Raw genomic sequence first — 16,622 nt, 5'->3', positions numbered from 1 at the left:
ATTGTAAACTCTGGCTTGCCTTCTCCTCAAGAAGATTAGTATACAGTAGCATACTAAATTGCTCTTAAATTGATCAGGACGATTCTTTGATTGTAATTAAAAATACTGTGAAATCCAGAAATGTTGTAGTTGGTATGGAGCTGGATTGCTATTATTCTGCTCATCCCATTATCTGGCATTTTTGATGCCAGAGAGCTTGTTGATTTTGATTTCCTGTTGAAATTTGTATTTGTATTTGTATTTATTGAATTTGTATACCGCCCTACTCCCGAAGGACTCAGGGCGGTGAACAGCCATAAAAATAAAACATGGAAATACAAAATTTAAAATAGAGATAAAACAAATTAAATAAATTTGGCTGAACCATATTTAAAACCCCAATAATTTAAAACCAAATTTAAAATTCCCATTTAAAAGCGGAGAAGTTTAGGTCAGGCCGGCTTGTTGGAATAGGAACGTCTTAAGCGTGCGACGGAAGGTACGCAAATCCGGAATCCTCCGTATCTCGGGGGGGAGCTCATTCCAGATAGTAGGTGCCCCCACAGAGAAGGCTCTCCCCCTGGGGGCCGCCAGTCGACATTGTTTGGCCGATGGCACCCGGAGGAGCCCCTCTCTATGGGAGCGTACTGGTCGGTGGGAGGCTATTGGTGGTAGCAGGCGGTCCCGTAGATAACCAGGTCCTAAGCCATGCTCTTTCTGCTTCATTTTTTTCTCCTGATAACTTTCAGCACTATTTATTTAATAACACCATGAACACCATGAGTTTGTCATTTGAAGAATATGAAGCATGTATAGATCAAAATGAATGGTTAAGGTTTCCTCCCTCCCTCCCTCCCTCAAGACAAAAAATACAAAACCACAGAAGTTGCAGAAACTGGAGAAAATTAGAAATAGATCAAATTCATTTCTGTAATGGATCAAATCAAGGGAAATTTGTTTCTCAGACTTTTTTAATGTGAATCCCAGCATGTGAAATGTGAATATGATAGTAGCAATCTCTGACTCCAGTTTACTGTGGGTAAATTTAACAAAAACATGGATGTCAAATTATGAAAAGAAGCTGATTGCAAAGCTGTAAACCCTAACCTTCAAAATTATGGAAACAGTGATTCACATACATATTGGCTTTTTGCACAAAGGCCTCTATCCTAGTGGTAATAAAAAAACCCTCATTTACTAAGTAATTAAAATGGCATAATCCCTGTTCAGTAGCAGACAGGAGAGAAGAGGAAATTTAAATGCATCATCTTGTAAAAGATCTTTGCTCACTGGAATGTGGGACATAATGTCCCTTCATAATGGGATATTTTGTAGTAGGTTCTTCTTTTTCAAATGAGCAAGCTTTCTTGATTTGTTTTGTTTTGTTTTTGCCCTTCTTTTGAAGATGTTTCGCTTCTCATCCAAGAAGCTTCTTCAGCTCTGACAGGACAGCGGAAGATGGAAGGGGAATGGAAGGATTTATATTCCTTGCAGACAGCTGGTAATCCGCATCCTTTTAGAGGGTCATTGAAGCACTTGGAGGTTTATCTGTGTCTTCAGGGTCTCCTGGTTTCTGTAGACCCGCTAAAAGGATGCAGATTACCAGCTGTCTGCAAGGAATATAAATTCTTCCATTCCCCGTCCATCTTCTGCTGTCCTGAAGAAGCTTCTTGGATGAGAAGCGAAATGTCTTCAAAAGAAAAAACAAGAAAGTCCAGTTGCCTCCTGAAAAAGCACCTTTGGGACAACCATGACCTGGATGACTGAGAATCTCTATAGACTTTGAGCTAACTAATGGGTAGATGTAAAACAAGACAGAGGAGGAAGACAAAAAACAAATGGAGTAAAGCAAAGCATCTGTTGTAAATACAATCCTCTATAAAAGGTAAAAAAATCAGGAATATCTGCTTAGGTGACATTTAAAAAAATTGAGAAAACATTAAGACAGGCTTCTTAACCTGGTGCCTTCATTCTCTTGCCTGGAGTATAATGGGAGTTATCAAAATAAAATAATCAAAATATTTCCATTATTTGGTCTATATTTTATGCCAATAATGGACTTTTTGATGCTTTGTCACATTTTTGTAGCATTCCCTTATTATTTAAGTTAAATCTTTTACTTGAAACAAGGAGGAGTTTTCAAGCTTAAACCTTAGCTGGTAATAAAGATGTGTAGGTTTAGAAGTATAACTATATTATTCATAGAACTTTATTTCAGGAAAAGAAAAAAGGTAAGATTATAGAAAATATTTTGGAAAATCTGCTCTATCAGATATTAGTTCCTTATAACAAAATTATATTACAGAAGACGGTTTGCTTCTTATCTGATCAAAATGAGCAGCGAGAAGTCATTTCATATATATTGATGATGATGATGATGATGATAACAACAATTACAATTCAGCAATCCTCCTGTTTTTTTAGAATACTATACAGACTAAAATGTAAGCTTCGCTAAAGCCACCTAAAGGTCTGGATATGATGTTTTGTATCATTTCATAATAGGAAATGTTATTCCCATGTCTTGGAGTTCAAAAGAGTGCAGTATACCAAACCTTGCTTTATTCTGGTTCCTTCTTTACTTAGTAACCCATTTCCCTTTGATTTTTCACAGTAGGCGGCTGAACAAGAATGCTGGGAAGGAAACCTTCAGCGTGGGGGTCTGGTGCCCTGGCTGAGATTACTATTGCAGGAAGCTAACTGAACAATAGCTGTAGAATATTGTTCCTATTTTCTTCTTGGTGTTCTTGGCTTGACTGGTATTCCTCCCTGAAATATATTACAGAGGTATAGCTCATTTAATAATGGAGTAACTGCCAATGGGACACTTAAGCAGAGAAGGAATATTATAGTCTGATGTACCATATTTTTGTTTATATTGTAATTATGTCTTCTTTTAAACAGCCATGACTTTTAGTCTGTTGCTTTAGTTATCAATTTGCTCTATTATGGATGGTTGGTTAGTAGCCATCTAAAGTAGCATGAACGTCTGGAGTTATGGGCAAGGGTTTGTTCTTTGATGTATGAAGACAAAAAATCCCAGTTGTAGAAAGACTAACTAGCAACTTTGATGTGTTGAAATCTGAATAGTTTTGTTCAGATGTTCTTTTGGGAAGAAATGCATGTGTCCCTGAAGACCTTCTCCTTAGTATCCAATTTCCCTGCAAGTCTAATGAAAGGTTAAATTTCTAGAATTTGTTCAACCAAGCAAATATATAAGACAAAATGAAATTCAAGTGACTTTTGACATTTTAGCCTTGGGCAATGCATATCAACATAGATAAGGCCCGTGTTCATATGGCTTTGAGTTTAAAAACCCTGTTCTGTAAGAGGCAATAGTAAACCTGAAAAGTCATATGGAAACTTCTTCAAGTTGGGCTGAACTCCTGTTGACTTAATGGAAACATTCATGAAGCTTTATTGGTATGATATAGAAGTGGTTTACTTGTGTTCACTTTCAGGATGATTTTCCAGTTTGCCTATCTAAAACTATAGCATGGATTTTCTGAAGTGTTCTTCCATTTAAAAAAATAATCCTACTGTGCATTTTAGATTGCCCCAAATAAACCAGATGATTAACTTGAGATAGTCTAGGACAGAAGAAAATGGTCTTTTTGGTTACTGACCAGAGTTTTGAGAATATGGTATAGAACAACAATATAAAAGCAAGGAAACTTTGCTGTTGATAAAATAGCTGCCATTATGGGTCACGAAACATCTTTTAATTAGAAAGCAAACTAGTGAGATTGCTGCCTGCTATATTCCATAGCAACTCCCCAGGATGGTGTCTACATTTTTTTCTGGGCAGGTGTGCGTATTTCTTGTGGCTGACTCTCCCATTTTTATTTTCTAAGAATGTATATTGTCCCATGTGAAGCCTTGAGACATTCTTAAATAAATATGGTATTTTGTTTTGCAGCATATTTCCTTCCTTTTATATTTTTAACTTAAAAGCATCAAAGGAAATAAGTGAAGTCATGTTGCGTGGGGAACTTCCTAGGCCTCAAGGGAGGTATGCACTGGCTCATTAGGGGCAGTGGGTACCACATTGCCTGTCCCTAATAGGGATAGTCCCGGAGAATGTTCTTCTTTTCAGTTTAGGCTAAGTAGGCAAAAGGTTATATTGATCATTTTTTATTTATCAAACTTCTATGCTGCCCATTTTGCCAAATTTGTTTCTTTTTCTTTCCCGTTTGTGCGCTCTTTTGTTCTCTCTCTCGCTCTCACTCTCTCTTTTCCCCCTCCCTCCCTCCGTCTCAGCAGCTGGAGGAAACTCCCTCTGCCCTGTGGCTATTTGTGGTAAAAGTAATGGGGGGGGGCGAAATAGGAAACAGATAGAAAGCCATTCCAGAAAAGTGAGTTAGGAGGGAAGATGTCTGAATTGTAGTTAGCAGAGCCAAAAAGTTAGCATGGGCTACAGCTGATCCTGTTTATCATTAATACAAATTCCTGTCAGATATTGGATCAACTGGCATACAGTATTTCTAAGATAATGCACACAATTTTCTAAATTATATAAATGAACAAATTTACCTGACCACTGCAGGTAAATGTGGATTTACTGTGGCAGTAAATCCACAAATGAACTGTGGGTTAATTCTGAATAAAGATAATTGAGGTTATATGACAATTGAGGTTGTATGTCGATGAATGAGAATGTGGATCAAAAGACTGAGAGGCCAGGTTTGTATATTCTCTTGTCCTCTTTCTGCTTTTCTCATTCTTTTTCTTCTCAATATTTCATGCATCTAATATCAGGGTATAAAAACTCCACAAACTATTACTTGCAAACTTAATATCAGATGCTGTATAAGGTAAGTACTATTCTATATTGTCTAATTTCCCAACAAATTATAAAAAGGAAAAACACCTTGGAAAATCTGTCGTTTTCATCATACAGATTTTATTTTTATTTATTTATTAGATTTATTTGCCATCCATCTTGCCTCGAGGCAACTCTGGGGCAGTTTACACCATTAAAAGCTATAAAACTGTAAAGCATAAATACTTCTAAAACAATAAAATGGAATTACTATCAAAAGTAAAATTGCAGTTAAAAGATGGGGGGAGGGAGCAGGATGCACAAAGGGTGAGGTAGGTTTTTCTCTTGTCTGAAGTGGTATAGCATCTCCTGCTTGAGCAGAGGACCGGGCTAGATGACATCCAAACTCCCTTCCAGCTCTATTCTGATTCTGATTCTTAATCCATCAACCACCTCCAGCATGATATTTTCCTGTTGGGGCTCCAAGCCAACTGGCAAAGCGAGGTCTTTGGGTTCTTATGGAGGTCAGAAGGGTGGGAGCAGATGTCACCGGAGGGAGGGAAAGGGGTACGACATACCAAAGGGCAGAAGCCAGGGAAGAGAAGGCTTTTCTCCTGGACCCTGCCAGGAGTCCCTTGACACATGGGATCCCGCCCACAGGAATGGAACTACTTTTGGCACCATGCAAAAATCGTTTGTGGAAATACCTTAGATCTTAACACACATTTTTCCTTGTAACATTCTGATGATTTTTACATTACTTCCCCATATTTCCAGCATTTTTATGAACTTTTCAGTCAAGAAGGATAGATTGATATCATCCATGATACAGCTTTATATTTAGCATGGTGCCATTTAAATAAAATAAAATGCACACAGATAAATGTAGACAACTTTTCTAAATCTGAGTTTCAGATTTGGATCTCACTTGAATCATTTATTTTTGGACAGAAAATCTGATTATTAACTCTTAGCTACATTCTAAAAAGTTGGAGTACAGGAAATGAACAAGCATCTGTGGAAACATGTTCTTCTCCTTTAGAACCGTGTACATCCTGACAGTAAGAATCAATCAAAACTTGTTTACAAAGGTTATTTTTAGCATGAAAGAATATCTTCTTTGAATATTACAGTAGACTAAGAAGACAAGGCATTGTTATATATTGATTATTAACATTTTACTAATTTGCCATAACTGAATAGATCCATGGACTTATTTATTCCTACTTTATCATATGCTTTAATGTACTGTAAAAAATAAAATGAACAGTTAACACAGTGCAACAAAAGCTTATTATATTTAATTTAGAATATGAATATCATTCAGCCCAGGTTTTGGCTGGCAGTGTTGCAGGAGGCCTTCCAGGCAAAAAATGAGGTGCGGGGGGCTGCACGTGGCACCCCCGTGCCCTGTTTTGGCTGGCAGGGTATTGCTGGAGACCATCCAGGCCGAAAACCCCATTTTGGCCAGCAGGGTGCTGCCCCACCCCGCCCCAGGGCTGGTCCATGGACAGCTACAATGCCAATCCGGCCCTCGAAGAAATCTAGTTTAACATCTCTGCCTTAATCACTACCCCAAAGTGGATCTCTCTGTGGATAGTACACTGCCCAGTGTCCCAAAGGCCCTTATGGCTCTGAACGTGTTGTCCTTCAGGGAAAAGTTTAAGATAAGGCTGTTCTAGCAGACTCTGAGTTAGCTTTCTGAACGGTCCCACAGAGTAACAAGTGTGATATAATATATCTGATTTGTTCTTCCCAACATGTTTGTTTTACTTTTTATTGTTTCAGTCACTAATGAATAGAGGTAAAGGTAAAGGTTCCCCTTGCACATATGTGCTAATTGTTCCCGACTCTAGGGGGCAGTGCTTATCTCCGTTTCAAAGCTGAAGAGCCAAAGACGTCTCGGTGGTCATGTAGCTGGCACGACTAAACGCCAAAGGCGCACGGAACGCTGTTACCTTCCCATCAAAGGTGGTCCCTATTTTTCTACTTGCATTTTCGATTGTTTGGAACACATATATTCTTACATCTCTAATACCTGACTGCAAACAGCAGACAAAAACCCTTAATTTAGAAAATACTTTTCTCAGAAAAAGAGCCTATATTTGGCACTTGTTACAAAATGTCATTAGAAAATACAGCATAAGACAATATTCATTTCACAGCCACAGCCAAGCAAGATGGGTGGGTGAGCTAAACTGTTTCCTTCTCTGCTGAAGTGTATTGAGGTTCAAGACAATGGTTCCAGTAGCTGCTTCAAATTCTCAGTCTATTTCGTCATTTTTCCTGCTTCCCAAAGTCTTCACATTTCTTTCCTTTTTGTTCTCATAGGGCTGGCTGTAATAGTAGGCAGAGGGAAGTAGCTGCCATATATGGCAGGTACAGAGGAGAATCAGATTCACTTTTTTGACTCCTGCTTTGTGGAGCTAGATTCCAAAAGATCCTTCCATTCTGCTGCCTTGAGCAGGTTGTTTTGCATCCCTAATTACCTTCAGAACCATACTTTAGAACTTCGTTGGTGACCTATCCTTCTTTGTATTTCCTAAAAATGTTCATTTTTTTGGTCAGATTTTGATTTCAGATTTTCACTAGCATAACTACACTGAATTTTTTTATTTTTTTAATTTGATTTATATGCCGCCCTTCTCCGGAGACTCAGGGCGGCTTACAATGCGTTAAGCAATAGCCTTCATTCTTTTGTATATTTTATACAAAGTCAGCTTATTGCCCCCACAAACTGGGTCCTCAATTTACCTACCTTAGAAAGGATGGAAGGCTGAGTCAACCTTAAGAATTCTTTGGTATTCCATTTTTTCCTCATTGAAACTGTTTGCAGTTGCACTTTTAGCATCGCTTTAATCTAAGCCCACCTTCCATGAGCTAATTTTCCCATGAATATCTCTTGCCATATTATCTTATTAGCCACTGCCTTTGATGATTAAAATATCTTTTTTAAAGTCCAAGATACATATTTGACTACATTCATCTGCAATATTATTTTTTAAAATCTCAAATTTTATTTTTCTTACATTTTAAATTGTATCCCTTTGAAAGGAGAAAAATTGCACATGTTATTTTTAAACTAAATTGAAAAAAATGTATCCCAGTGTTTTGTTGAGTAATATTTCTATACTACCAAAAGCGGTTGCTTCCATAAAGGGCATTTTAAAGGTCATGAATCGGTTAGAATATATATTATGCATAAACTGAGCCCTATTTCCTGCCCATTCTGAGATAATTGCTGAAATCATAACCATTTGTAGTTTTTTAACTCTGCACTTTTTTAAAAAGTACATATATCTATATCTGTTAACAGTCCTTTCTGTTAAATATCCATCTATCTTTCACGAACATCTAATGAAATTAATTTCCTAGAGATGGAAATTTATTTCCTATACTAGATAATGTCATTAATCAACCAAGACTGCAGTCAAGAGAATACATAAACCTATAGAAGTGTCTAGCACTTTTTCCCAATTTGATTGACCCTTCCCAAACCTCCCTAAGAAACATGAATATTGGCTTTTGTGGAACCAAGATGAGGGATGGTATCCTAACAAACTTTAGCTTTACCTTCTATGAATAGACCCTCTACATGATATGCATGTTTGATCCTGAAATTTAATTATGTTTCAAATGTTATTTGGGATGGAGAGGAGGAGATGATGATTCTTAATTTTGAAGTAATTAAAGGAGTTTTCTGTGGCCAGTGATGCTAGCAAGCTTTTCTGATTTTACCAAAATATAGGAAATATTTATTTGTAAAACATTATATGTTAGTAATTGTGTGAAAATATAATTCTCAATAACTCTTACACCTACCCTGCTGTTATGCCCATGTTGGTATCTCCATGTTGCAAAATAAGAGGATAGGGCTAAGGATCAAAAAACAGTTGTGACCTTTAAGACCCCTATTAAATTTGTCACTAGTGATTATTTGTAACACAGTCTTCCTAGCTCATAATACTTGTTCCTCTGCATTTCTAGAGTGTACTAAAACAGAATCAGTTTGTTTGCTGCTATAGCTAGTAGGTATGTGTCAACAAGAAAAGGCAAAGTTAAGAAAAATAAAAGACAAATATAAAAGAAAAGAAAGAAATAATAGCTGGCAAAATGAAAAAGGAATGAAAATAATAATTAAAACTTTTCTCTTGGGTTTAATGGAAAAAGACTGGTGGTTGGGAAATGGAACTTTGATGTTATATTTGTTGATGGCAGCAAGATTACTTTATGCACAAAAATGGAAGGACACTTTAATCCCCACAATGGATGAATGGTTGCAAAAGCTGATGGAGTTAGCAGAGAAGGCTAAATTCACTGCTTTGATGAAAGAAAAAAATACAAGTACTTTCGTTTCTACTTGGAAACCGCTTCTGAACTTTGAGCTTGAGGTGGAAAAAAATGAAACTTTGATTTTGGGTTTTACTGATTACATAGATTTGCTGTTATAGAAATGGCTAGTTTATACTATTATGTAAAAGTAAAAAGTTGAGGTTCGATGTTACTTCTTATTCTACTGTAGCAAAGGGAGTTGGAAGTCAATGTCTTTTCTTTCTTTTTCGCTTCTTCTCTGCACTTTTCTCTTCCCATTTTCTTCCCCTACTTTTCCTATTATTTGCTTTTGTATTTTTGTATTATAAACTTTTTATTATTATTATTATTATTTTTTATTATAAACTAATAAAAAGGTAAAGATGGTAAGCTAAAAATGGGGAGTCATGGATGGGTAGGTCCAGAACCTCCTATTTTTCTTTTCTGTAATGATTCTCTGTTGGGGTTACTATGGCTTAACATCTGGTTTACATATATAGTACTGAAACATGCTACAATTGTGTTTATTTAGTCTTGGTAAAATAGTAAATAATTGCATCAACATTGAGGAGGATTACATGGGGAAACTATCCCATTTTCCCCCCCAATGGATAACGTTACTGATAATGTCCCTACTATGGATGTATTTTCCCAGCAATTATAACAGGCAAGATGTTTGCTTGAAGAAGGAGATCAAAAGAGTTACTGTTCCCTGACATTAACAGTTAGCTAAAAATCTGAGATTTACAATATATTGAAATTTATTTATCAATGAATTTATAGGAATTACTTCCAAATTTATATCCTACTATAGTATATTAAGTATCACATGTAATTTCTATAGAAATACCTTTGAATGCTATTTTGGTGATGTTCCTTCCTATGCAATAGGTAGACAATATCCTATTTTTAATGCTATTTTATATGTATATTTAATCGAATATACACTACATTCCACCGTCCTCTGTAGGACTTAATGCTAACTGGGCATAAGATTCAACATCCCACTGTCTAATTTACCATTACTTTAAAATGACTGTATAATTTAATTTTCTAGTTAAATTATGTATTTATTACATATAGGGATTTTCAGTAGGATTTCGTTGTTAATTGCTTACTATCTTTCCCATTTCACTTCCTTTCGGCTCTGTTTCCCACAACCTATGCTTGCAGTCTGCACGCACAATGAGAGAGAAATTGAGAAAGATCAACAGCTGGATAACTTGTACCTGAAAGCTTTAGAGGGTTTTATCACTGTCATCACACAGGATGGAGACATGATCTTTTTGTCTGAAAACATCAGCAAATATATGGGCTTGACACAGGTAAGCATATTATCTACTCATATCTCATACAAGTTGGATATGACTCTCTGCTCCTTCTCACATTCTGCTCTTGGTAAATAATTTTTTTTTTAAATAAGATTGAACAAAGTATTTTCTATATATCTCAGAGAGGCAAAAGATACCTGTTCTGGTGTTTCTGCAGCATTGTTCCATGAAGAGACCAATGCATTTGTGTAGGATTAGAGACACAAGAAGATGCTCTGAAGCCATAAAAGTTCTATGTATATAGCTGTGTAGTGTAGAAGAATAGAGATTTGTATGCATATATCTGCCCAATAAAACATACCATCAGTTTGGACAGATATTTTGTACAGCCATGCATCCTCCTTTTGGCTTCCTATCTTTTTCATTTCACATTGAAGGTTTGTTTTGATTTTCATTATTGTCTAGAGTTCAACTCAGGGGTGGGTTTCAAAACCCGTCGCTACTGGTTTGCTCCTGTGTGTGTGCGCGCACTCGCGCATGCGCAGAAGCATCCGGATGGGTGGGCAGAGCCTCCCGCCGCTGCCGCTACTGGTTCGCCCGACTTGGGGCGAACCGGTAGCAACCCACCACTGGTTTAACTAAAGATATGGATGAGTTTGAAAGTATTATTAATAAGGACAAGTCTGTACAACATAGTTCACAAGATGGTCTACAGATGGTGCTGTTAAAAAGCCAGGCTGATGCATCCTCAAACTGGGAATTCTGCAAGGATTTGATCCCTTATTGTCTATTTCCTCCCACATCTGCTCCTGCTGAGTCAGCCTCAAGTGGTTGATTATTTAACTTGGTGGATCAGAATCCTTAGCACTGATTTCTCCAAGTCAGATGAAACAGTAATAGTTACCTGCAAAGTTTTTGATCCTGTGACTCCTAAGGAAATCGATAGTATCCTCATAACTGTCAGTCTGTTTACCTGCTTATTAGAACCATCTCCCTCCTGGTTTATTAAAGCCTGCCAAGAAATGATATGAGGTTGGCTCTATGCAGTGGTAAATGTTTCCTATCCTAGGAATCCCTTCTCTTGGTCATCTATACTTTTATCATTGCACATGTGGATTACTGCAATATGTTCTACATTGGGCTGTCCATCTTTATCATGTTGCTTTTGTCACATTCTCTCATGTGGTTTTTGTATGTTTGAGGATAGATGAAATTTTCATCCATCTGTCTGTCTGTCTATCTATTTCACTCATTGTACAGGTAAATTCATTTTGTAATTTGTTTATCTCTTCGCTTCTTCTCAATTGATTTTATTGTCTTTTCTACCAATAAGATAGAAATGCCATTCTTGGTTTGTTTCCCCCCCCCTTTTTTTTTTTCTAGGTGGAATTGACTGGGCACAGCATTTTTGATTTCACTCACCCATGTGATCATGAAGAAATTCGGGAAAATCTAAGCTTGAAAAATGGTAAATATTTTTTTAAAATGTACTTGATCCCCTGGAAGATTTATTATAACCTGAGAATGAGTGTTCAAAGTTGCATTACATGTACATATTATTTATGGGCAAACAATCCCTGGTGGATGGTTCAGTCAGGGATTCCTAATTGTTATTTTATATTAGTGTGGGCATATCCTCATCCTTGTATCCCCCTAGTTCTTTCCTCTAGGTTGATACAGGAGTATCAGGAGAATCCAGCCTTTTTAAACTGGGATGTCTCCCCTTTACCTACCAGGTTTCTGGACTGATCTCTGTCTTGGGGGACCTGGCTTGGAAAGATGGACCAACTCAAACAGCAGTTGACTATATTGAGAAGAACCCTGAATTATAGCACCTAAATTGTGTAGAGGTGTGTCTGTCTGTGTTGTGAAGCAACAGAGATATCTTGGTGATGGTACACCAGCCCCATTACCAGTCAGGATTCTTCTGAAAGCATTTTGAAAGCCATGTTCCTGGCAAAAATGAATAGGATAGCCAGTAACAGCTATACTGAAAAGGAGATATGGGTTATCCAGTTCCCCTTCCTAACAATTGTTGCTCAGACCCAAGACGTATGGACAGTGGTGGAGAAGTCCCCACCACCACCACTGCTCTTCTTCATTGCTACCAACCATCGCCTGTTATTCGGACTCCTAGTGAGCATAGATTTAGCACCATCAGAATACTCCTTCCTTCCCTATTTCCCATACCTCCTTAGCTGTTAGTCACTTCTTTTAGATTCACCCATGGAAAACACTTGTGCAAAGTCTTGAGTATATTTTGATGGACATACTCATAGACATGCTAGATTAAACCCACCAGACTAGCTGTCTATCAAACTTATCTTTTATCCTATATTAAGGATAATAGATGAAAGATGTTTTCATGCCAGTTGTGACGTTTGATGGAAGGGTAGGGAGCCAAAGTCAGCGCAATCTACCCATCCCTTTCTTTAATTCTGTCTGTACATAGATTGGTCAGAAAGGACTGATACTCTTGATCTGAAGGAAATTTCTCTTCCCTATGTTACCTAGTGCCTATTCAAATGTTACCTGACTCTATCTCTAGGAGAAATTGAGGAAGGGGGGAAGCTAGATTGACCTTTTCATTCCCCACTTCTCCTTAGCATATGAGGTCAATAGCAGCATCTATGTTACATTATGAAACTGGGAAGTCGGAAATTGGATGGAAAGGGAGATATTTTGCTAAAATCTGTCAGAACAAACCCAGTTAAATAATTAAATCAGTTTATAGGCAATAACACATTTGTGGATTTTTTTTTTGTTTGTTTTAACCATATCTATTGAAACATTGCATGTACAATTATACACCATATTAAATTTGTTAGTTTTTAAGATGTCACATGGTGTTTTTTTTTTCCTGATTAAAGTTGTTAGTTCCTTCTGCAGAAAATAGTATTGGGTGAGGGAGCTTATTATAACATCCACTACCCAGCCCAAAGGGAATATAGAGCAATCTAGACTAGAATTCCCCAACTAGCTATAGTGGCTGGGGAATTTTGGGAGTCAATGTTCACACATCTTAAAATTATCCAGGTTGAGAAACTATGATCTAGAGAGTCAGGAAACTATTGATCCTTGTGAGTAATAAAAGCTTTAGAATGTAACCAACAGAACATAAAACTGTTCTGAGAAAATGGTAACCTTATTTAGTTAATAATCACTCAGAAATGTAGCAGGTTTACAGTAACAAAATAGTGAAGCTAACATTTTTTTATATAACAAAAGTGACGATTTCCTCAAACCTGAGCTGTTTGCTCATTGAAATCTGATTATTAGTAAAGCAATAACTAGTTTATCTTGCAACATTTCAATCCCCTTGTAAGGTGACATCCAAAGTAAAGATTTAAACCTTGGAAATTCTGACAGAAAGTGAGTTTATATATATTTCCAGGGCTAATATGATTAGTTTTTTTTTTTTTCCTTAGGTCCAGGTTGTGGGAAAAAAAATAAAGAGATGCCCCTGGAACGTGACTTCTTCATGAGAATGAAATGCACTGTTACCAACAGGGGCAGAACTGTAAATCTCAAATCTGCCACATGGAAGGTAACTTTAGTGACAATGGTTGAAAAAATTCAGTCTGATTTTCTTCCCTATTGTTCTATATTATAATAATATAATTATACAAACAACTTTTACATTTCAGGTTTTGCACTGCACAGGACAAATTAAGGTCTATAATACCTGTCCTCCTCATGCTCTGTGTGGTTTTAAAGAGCCACTCTTATCCTGCCTTGTTCTGATGTGTGAGCCCATTCAGCATCCTTCCAATACTGATATTCCACTGGACAGCAAGACTTTCCTGAGCCGTCATAGCATGGACATGAAATTTACTTACTGTGATGACAGGTGAAATGATAATCTCTTTTTTGTTGGGAAACATAAGCAGCCTAGTCTATTTCTAATATGACTGTAGAATTGTTAAAATTCTTAAAATACACATAGACACAGCACAAAGAGAACATGGCAGAGTTCTAGTACATTATACTAGCTCATCCAGAGCTTTTTGGTGGGAGAATTATATCCTTGCAAATTGAAAATACTACTGTGGAGGTTGATCTGTACTAAAACTTTTCTTCTCGTCATGTTATTATTTTTTTTACTTTGAATATATCCAAAGGGAAAACTTTCAAAATTGTTATCTTCCTCCTATAAGCTGAACTGGTACAGCCAACTATATTTTCATTCTATTTCTGAAGGCCTGAAGTTTGGTTTATCCATATAGGGGCAAAGGATCACACCTCTTCATTTTACAGAGAAGGATGTTGTTCATTAAATATCTAAAATGCTAAAATCAAAAACAAGAACTTGTTCTCTAATAAAGAAGATTATTTTTTTTAGTGGAAGGATATCATCAACAGTATCTTCTCATCAGCGGTGGGTTCTACTTACATTTACCACCGGTTCGAAACGGGATCGCGCATGCGCAGATCGCTGATGATGACATCCGGGGTGGTGGGCGGGGCCTCCCACCGGTTTTAATACCGGTTCTTGCGAACTGATCCAAACCGGGGGCAACCCACCACTGCTTCTCATATAGAATCATAAATAGAAAAATGCATTTTATTATACCTCATTTGGCCTAATATTCAGATTAGGATCATATAGATTTTTTATTTATTTTATTTATTTATAAATTTTATTTGCCGCCCATCGAGTGACCACCTGTCATCCAACGAGATATAGGAGTTGTATCCCATCAGTATTTTGACTATCTCGGAACATCAGTGGCGGGCTGGCTATCCTCAGCTAGTTTTCCTCAAAAATCTGAGCAATGGCTTTATAATGGTTCTTCAAGTAAGTATAGCTTCCACATATAGCATAATGCCAAATGTCACAAAGCCTTAGTACAAAATTTTGCAGGGTCTCCTTTTGTAGTGTGAATCATTTTGGAGAATTAAATACTACTGATACATGCAGGTAAAATTAAGCCAGGCAGTTTTATAGGCATCTTAAAACTGCCTGCTTGCCTATAATATCCATTTGTAAAATAGATTGGTGATGGGGAAACTTGCCAAGGAGAAGACGGGAGAGTGGGATGTCCACTTTCTCTAAGAGATTAGAAGGAAAGGATTGATTACCTTTGATCAAATACTAAGTCACAAACAAACAAAAAAGATGAACCAAACTTATACATATTGAAAGCCAGATAGCTGGACTAACCTCTCATGGCACCCAAAATATAATGGAAGTCTGTAGGTTCTGTGCCTGTGGTAATTATTAATTGCCAAAACCTGACGTCCTTTAGTTATCTAATGCATTTGTGTTATACAGGGTTTTTTAATATTCCTATTGAACAGAAATTGTATTTTGGAAACAACTGCCAGGATATTACTCATTCAGGAAAGAGAATTCATTGTATGTCCCAGCTACATTAGTATTAGAGGGCATTTGACGATAGCTATATATTTTCTGTTTTCAAAACATTAAATATTGTTCTTTTTATACCATCAACACCTTGTTCCCACAGACAATTCTCACATGGGGGCTACATAAGAAATTGAAGGGCTTGACAAAGAGAACAAACGGCTTTGAAAAGAAAAACATTTACCACCAAAACTGGGATTAAAATAACCAACTGAGGCTGTTCAGAAAATGGTACTCATATATAAGAAGTTAAATATCCTGTTTACCTGAAAATAAGACCTATCCTGAAAATAAGCCTTAGTTTTTTACGCGTGCGCCTACCGTGTTTCCCCGAAAATAAGGCCCTGTCTTATATTTTTTTGAACCCCGAAATAAGCGCTTGGCCTTATTTTTGGGGAGATCTTATTATTTTGGGTGTGTTGAGCAAGATGGGGCTCCTCTTGCCGTCTTACCTGATTTCCAGCTCTGTCTTCCTAACCGAACCAGAGGAAATGGTGGGGACCAGCTGCGCATGCGCTTAAATATTTTTGGGGAGGGCTTATTTTCAGGGAGGTCTTACTTTGGGGGGGTTATTTTAGCACATGCGCTCAAAAGCCCGATTGGGTTTATTATCAGGAGATGTCTTATTTTCAGGGAAACGGTAATATAAACCCTACTCCCAAAATAAGCTCTACTTAAGAGCCTGCGCAGCTGGCCGGCTACCCATTCCGTCTGGTTGCTCACAGTGCCGCAGCCACGAGGTGAGCGGGGTGGAGTTGCCCCACGCACCACACACTGCCCTACCTCAGGACCCCCGCAGCCAGGCCATCCACGCCCCAACACCTGCCCCACGATGGCAGCATCAGCAGCCATGTGCACTAGGAGCCCACATGGCTACTGGGCTGGCCCACTACTTGTCCTTGCTCGCAGCCACAACGGAACAGAAGGCCAA

General features: G+C 37.5%; 1 protein-coding gene across 2 annotated transcripts in view; it reads left to right on the top strand.

The window, feature by feature from the left end:
* Positions 1-16,622, top strand: part of EPAS1 (endothelial PAS domain protein 1) — a 111,986-nt gene that overhangs the window by 64,880 nt on the left and 30,484 nt on the right. For both annotated transcript variants that reach the window (XM_070932357.1, XM_070932356.1), the window contains exons 3-6: positions 10,226-10,377; positions 11,707-11,791; positions 13,752-13,870; positions 13,971-14,173. In XM_070932357.1, the coding sequence (XP_070788458.1) occupies positions 10,226-10,377; positions 11,707-11,791; positions 13,752-13,870; positions 13,971-14,173 (559 nt within the window). The remainder of the gene's footprint in view (positions 1-10,225; positions 10,378-11,706; positions 11,792-13,751; positions 13,871-13,970; positions 14,174-16,622) is intronic.

Source organism: Pituophis catenifer, unplaced genomic scaffold, assembly GCF_029215685.1.
Source record: "Pituophis catenifer annectens isolate HBS135680 unplaced genomic scaffold, rPitCat1.0.hap2 SCAF_1, whole genome shotgun sequence".
Classification (NCBI taxonomy): domain Eukaryota; kingdom Metazoa; phylum Chordata; class Lepidosauria; order Squamata; family Colubridae; genus Pituophis; species Pituophis catenifer.
This window is presented reverse-complemented; position numbering and strand designations above follow the sequence as displayed.